The sequence below is a fragment of the Furipterus horrens genome, unplaced genomic scaffold (assembly GCF_987537825.1).
Source record: "Furipterus horrens unplaced genomic scaffold, mFurHor1.1.pri manual_scaffold_4, whole genome shotgun sequence".
Classification (NCBI taxonomy): Eukaryota; Metazoa; Chordata; class Mammalia; order Chiroptera; family Furipteridae; genus Furipterus; species Furipterus horrens.
Window position 1 is genome coordinate 56,301,776 of NW_028327174.1, and position 6,000 is coordinate 56,307,775.

Sequence of the window (6,000 nt, forward strand, 5' to 3'; positions counted from 1 at the left end):
ACAAGAGAGCTAAACTAGGAAGAGGATATAGCATATGCAAAGGTATGGCTACTAGGGGATTATGATACCTTCTGGAAATGTGTAGTAGTTGGCAGTAGGGGAATTAGAAGATTTAGGAAAGATGAGTAATATCATGAGATTTAGTAGAGAGACTACCCTAGCTGTAGTGTAGAGGAGGGATTTGAGGTGTAAGTCTGAAGCCAGGAGGACAGTTCAGATGGAGAAGGAGATCATTTAGTGGAGGAGTAGAGGTGAAGCAGTGTGGAACTGAGGCTGATTTATGAAGAGAAGTAAAGACATGAGGGGACAGTGGGTAAGGAAATAATAGTCAAGGGACTGGAAGTCTCAATAGACCTAAAGACCAGCCTGCCTAGGACCAAGAGATAGAAAGAGCTGGAGGGCTGGAATGTTGTGGTCAGAGACAAGGGGCTGAGATTTCAGTCCAGCTCTCCTGGGAGGGTGTGGTGCAGGTTGTGGCAGTTGGAGTGAGTGGCTATGGCAACATAGAGGTGAGTCATTAGAGTTGAGGGAGGCCAGAAACCAAGAGGCCAGGGTGCTGCTGGACTACCTGCATAAACATTGAAGCTATCTGAAGATAGACAGGAAAACAGTGAGTCCAATGCCAAAGTCCTAAACAGGTGTGGGGAAGTGACCAGGACATCATTGGATGACAGCAAAAATAATAAGGAAGATTTAGTGAGGCTCTATGTATTACTTCAATTCCTACTGCAAAAAACCAGCTAAGCTCTGTACATTTCATCCTACAATACTATGAGATAGAACTATGTGCCGACACAGTAGCCACTAACCATATACGGCTATTTAATCTTAATTTAAAAATTCAATTTCTCAGATGCACTAGCCACATTTCAAATGATCAATAGTCACATATGGCTAATGGCTACTATATTAGCACAGATATAGGATATTTCCATCATCACAGAAAGTTCTATTGGATAGTGCTGATAGCCCTCGTTTTACACATGAGTAGACTGCAATATGGAAAGGTTAAGTAACCCACGCAAATGCCAAAGAGCTGGCAAGTAAACTGGGATTTGAATCCAGTTAGCCTGGTATAATCACTGTTGCCCTTAAGCTTCATCTACACATCTTCTCAGTGGAAGGTGAAATAGTTGGCCCTTATAAAGGAAGAGGAATGTCTATGACTGTCAGGGCAAACACTGATGGTGCCTACTCAGCAGCAAGCCTTTCTCCCTTGCAGGCAAAGTCTGGATTTTGTACAGGTGTTCCCCTCCCATGCATTCAGGGGTGAATCTCATTGGTCTAACCAATCACAGTATTTCCATTCCCCTGGTCAACAGGACCATTAGGGGCTCCTGGGAAATATTTTGTTCTTCTTTAATACCAAGTCCACATGTGAAACTGGAACAGCTGCAACCATGTTGCAACTGTGAAGAGAGATACTATTAATATTGAGGATAGAGTACCAGTGCAAAGAGGTAAGAAAACAAACAAACAAACAAACGAACAAACAGAACTCTCCATGAATCAACCAGCCCTCAACCTGCTCTAGACCTCCTCATTGTTCAATCCGCTTTAATCAGGTCTTCTGTTTCTTGGTGCTAGATGGATCCCTAACTGAGCTCTTGGTGGAACCATACTAACTATAGGATATGGGGAGCTCAGAGTGGGCTGACTGCTCATGCTCCCACCACCACTTGTTCTGTGCACTTGGAAGAGTAAGTGATATTTCTTTAAAGGAAGAGCGTCCTCAGACAAGCAAAGAAGAGTAAGGACAATCTGAGCCAAGGCCCAGGGCTTTATGTAAGGATAGGGCTAGGGAGCAATACAAGGGTGGTCAGGAAGAGGAAGCCCTAGGCTGAGTGGAGAAGGGTAGACGCCCTCTGAGGCCTGCCAAGGATGACAGGATGTGAGCAATATGAGCAATAGCACTGTCAGCTGATCCCAAGGTTCCAAATGAAGCCCTGGGGTGGTCAGAGGCTTACTTTGGCCAACAGACCTTCACCTCACAGAAGGACAAGTAGCAGCCCTGGTGGATGGGCAAAGTCAAACATCTCTGGATGGAGCTAGCTGTGGTCAGGATTGAGCCTCTGCAAGGAAATTCTGCCCTCTAACTGGCACTGTAATTACTGTTTTCTCTCCCCCTGCCCCACCTTCTCTTCTCCTGTACAGCCAAGCTTTTTGGAAAAGTTATTCACACTGTCTTCCCTCCCTCACCTCCTCAGTACATTGCCAGCTGGCCATTGTCTCTACCAGTCCAATGAAACTGTTCTGGTCTATGTCACACATGCCCTTTTAGGGTCAAGAACAATGGCCTGCCCCTGCCCTTTTCTCACTGGACTCTCAGCAGAATTCTACACTGTTAGCCTCTCTTAAGTAAGCTCTACCCTCGTTGGTTTTCATGATCCCTTTTTCCTGGCCTTCCTCCTGCCTCTCTGGGTGCTGCTCCTTCTCAGTCTCCTGTCTTCACAGATGACTCTTCCTGTGTAATCTCATCTAGACCTAAGGCTGCAGCATCCCAGAGGCAAAGCAATGTAGTACGGTGGTTAAAACCATGGCCTCGGCCTCTTTCCGTCTCCGGCTGCCGCAGCGAGAGGAGCCGCCGCCATGTCTGCCCACCTGCAATGGATGGTCATCCGGAACTGCTCCAGCTTCCTGATCAAGAGGAACAAGCAGACGTACAGCACCGAACCCAATAACCTGAAGGCCCGCAACTCCTTTCGCTACAACGGGCTGATTCACCGCAAGACGGTGGGCGTGGAGCCCGCGGCCGATGGCAAAGGCGTGGTGGTCGTCATGAAGCGGAGATCCGGCCAGCGAAAGCCAGCCACCTCCTACGTGCGGACCACCATCAACAAGAACGCCCGGGCCACCCTGAGCAGCATCCGGCACATGATCCGCAAGAACAAGTACCGCCCAGATCTGCGCATGGCCGCCATCCGCAGGGCCAGCGCCATCCTGCGCAGCCAGAAGCCCGTGATGGTGAAGAGGAAGCGGGCCCGTCCCACCAAGAGCTCCTGAGCACCCCCTCCCCCCAACGCAATAAAGGTATCAGCCAGCGTTCTTCAAAAAAAAAAAAAAAAAAAACCATGGCCTCTGAGGTCAGGCCACCAGGTTCAAATCCCTGCCCTACCACTTGGTTGCTGTATGACATCCAAACCCCTATCAAGATGAAAATCATTATCTTTGCCAGCAACCCCCACCCAAGAGAGCCACTGTCCTGATTTTTAATCACCATAAATTAGTTTTGTCTAAGAATTCATATAAATGGAATAAAACAGGATGTGCTTTTATGTCTGGCCTCTTTTACTCACCTCTTTTTGAGATTTATCCACGTTGTATGTGTCCATAGTTTGTCCATTTTTATTACTAAGTAGTATTCCATTGTAGAGATATATCACAATTTGTTTATCCTTTTTTTCTCTGAATGATAGACACCTAGGCTGTAGTCACTTTGGGGCTATTATGAAGAAAACTGCTATAAACATTCTTCTTTTAATCTTTGTGTGAATATGTTTTCATTTCTCTTGAAAAACTAGGAGTATAATCGCTGGGTCATAGGGTAGGTATATGCTCAGCTTTATAAAGAACTTCTACATATTTTTCCAAATAGATAGTACATTTTACATTCCCAACACTGTATGAGAGTTCCAGTTGTCCTACATTTTTACTAACATTTGGAATTGTGAGTTAAAGTTTAACCATTCTAGTAAGTGTGGAGAACTATCTCATTGTGGTCTGAACTTGCATTTTCTTTAAATATTTATTTATGTTTTTAGATAGAGGGGAATGGAGGTAGAAAAGAAGGGAGGGTAACATCGATGTGAGAGAGAAACATCAATTGGCTGCCTCTCACACGCACCCCAATGGGGACTGAACCCCTTCCCCAGGCATGGGTCCCAATCTGGAATTGAACCCAGCGACCTTTTGCTTTTCAGGATGACGCCCAACTAACTCAGCTATGTATGCCAGGGCTTAATTTGCATTTTTTGATGACTAAAAATATTGAATACTTTTTATAGGTTTATTGGCCATTCTTGTATGTTCTTTTGTGAAGTATATGCTAAGATATCTTGCCCATTTGTTTTTAAAAATTGGATTGTCTTTTTATTATTGTTATAGGATATATATGTATATGTATGTGTGTGTGTGTATATATATATATATACACACACACACATATATATATAATCTGGATACCAGTCCTTTTCTTAATGGTGTCTTTTAATGAGCAAAAGTTTTAATGTTTCTTTTATTTTACCAATTTTTTTCTCTTGTGATTATTGTTCTCTAGGCCTTAAGAAATTTTTGCCTACCTCCAAGTCATAAAAATATTCTGTGTTTTCACCTAAAAGCTTTATGATTTTAGCTTTTATAGCTTAGAGCTATGGTTCATTTTGAGTTAATTTTTGTATATGGTGTGAGGTAGGGGGTAAGGTTCACTTATTTCTCTCATATGGATATTCAATTGTTCCAGCACCATTTGTTTAAAAGACATACCTTGTCCCAGTGTATTACTTTGACACCTTTGCCAAAAATCAAGTGACTTTCATCTATTTCTGATCCTCTGTTCTGTTCTATGGATGTCTTTGTTGATCCTTATGCTAATACCATATTATCTTGATTACTGTAGCCTTTAAGTCTTAAAGTTAAGTAGTATAAGTCTTCCAGTTTTTCTTAGCATTGGGATTTTAAAAGCTCCCCCAGATGATCCTAGTGTGCTGCCCAAATCTGAGAACTTTGAGAATATTCTAATGTGAACCAAAGTTTCCAGACCCAGCTTTCTCTGTTCCTATCCTCTATTGAACTTGATCCTAACTCTTTAGTCTGGAATCCTCTTCCTTTTCAATTTATGGCTGATGCATTAAGGACTTCATCAACTTTTCACCTGGATTCCCAATACTTCTAGAAAAAAAAAGTCTAAGTCCTTAGTGTGGCTAAAATCATCCTTTGTGATTAGGCTCCCTAATACCGCATTCATAACCCTCCCCAATAAGTACCTTGAGCTTCAGCCATATCACATTAGTCATTCCTCAATATTTTCTTTTACTGTTAGTTAATATATTTTATTAACTCACATGCAATTAATTGTCTTCTGGTTTGTTGAAGCAATAGGTCAGACATTTGCCACAACAATGCCTATCATAGTGGTTGGCCATAAAACCTCCCAGCACCACAGTCACCTGAAGGGCCTCCTGATGAAGGCAACTGATTTTACCTTTCTCATTCCCTGTATACTATTTCAGTACAGCCAGCTTAAGCTTCTTTCTCTTATGCTTATTCTTCTTGGGAGAGATATAAGACTTCTTCCTTTTCTTAGCACCACCATGAGTCTCAACACAAGATAAAGAGTGAACTCCTTTCCAATGTTGTAGTCAGACCAAGCACATCCATCTTCCAGTTGCTTGCCAGCAAAAAGATCAGTCTTTGCCAGTCAGGAGGAATTCCTTCCTTATCCTGGATTTTGACCTTTACGTTTTCTGTTGTACCCAAGGATTCAACCTTGAGAATGATGGTCTTCCTCATAGGGTTTTCATGAAAATCTGCATTTTGGCAGCAGGTCCACCAAAGATGGAAGCTCAGAAGTCTTCCTCAATTGTTTTAAATTTCCTCACACCTCCATGTCTTTGCCTGCCCCCCAGCCTAAAACAAACTTTCCTCCTGCCATTGCCTGTCATTTTCTTCTTCTCTTTCAGCATTTATCCTGGCATCATCTAAACTTATGTGCTTTGACCCCTTATATGGAATAAATATCCTGCCCTGGTTCCCATGACCCTCTGTGCTTTCCCTTATCATAGACATTAAGGTACTGTGTTACAACTATCAATCATCTTGTTGCACAAACCCACTAATCTGTACGCTCCTGAAGACTGAGACTATGTGTTTCCATCTTTTGTTCCTAGTGCTTACCAACATGCTCAGCACATATGAAATACCTAGTACATGTTTGTTAAATGTATGAAAACTGGGCTCCAATCTGTATTGTGATTTGGGGCAAATTTCCTTAATCTCTTTGAG

At 42.8% G+C, this 6,000-nt stretch overlaps 1 protein-coding gene and 1 pseudogene across 1 annotated transcript; one reads left to right on the forward strand and one right to left on the reverse strand.

The window, feature by feature from the left end:
* Window positions 1-2,551: 2,551 nt before the first annotated feature.
* LOC150011997 (large ribosomal subunit protein eL28) lies at window positions 2,552-3,045 on the forward strand. Its single transcript, XM_090275624.1, has one exon. The coding sequence runs from the start codon at window positions 2,590-2,592 to the stop codon at window positions 3,001-3,003; it is 414 nt and encodes a 137-aa protein (XP_090131750.1). The 5' UTR covers window positions 2,552-2,589; the 3' UTR covers window positions 3,004-3,045.
* Window positions 3,046-5,066: 2,021 nt separating this feature from the next.
* Window positions 5,067-5,531, reverse strand: LOC150011998 (ubiquitin-ribosomal protein eS31 fusion protein pseudogene; annotated as a pseudogene).
* Window positions 5,532-6,000: the final 469 nt, after the last annotated feature.

What these genes read in the sequence shown, in the direction of transcription:
- LOC150011997 (XM_090275624.1), top strand. Translation starts at nt 2,590, where the DNA reads ATGTCTGCCCACCTGCAATGGATGGTCATCCGGAACTGCTCCAGCTTC.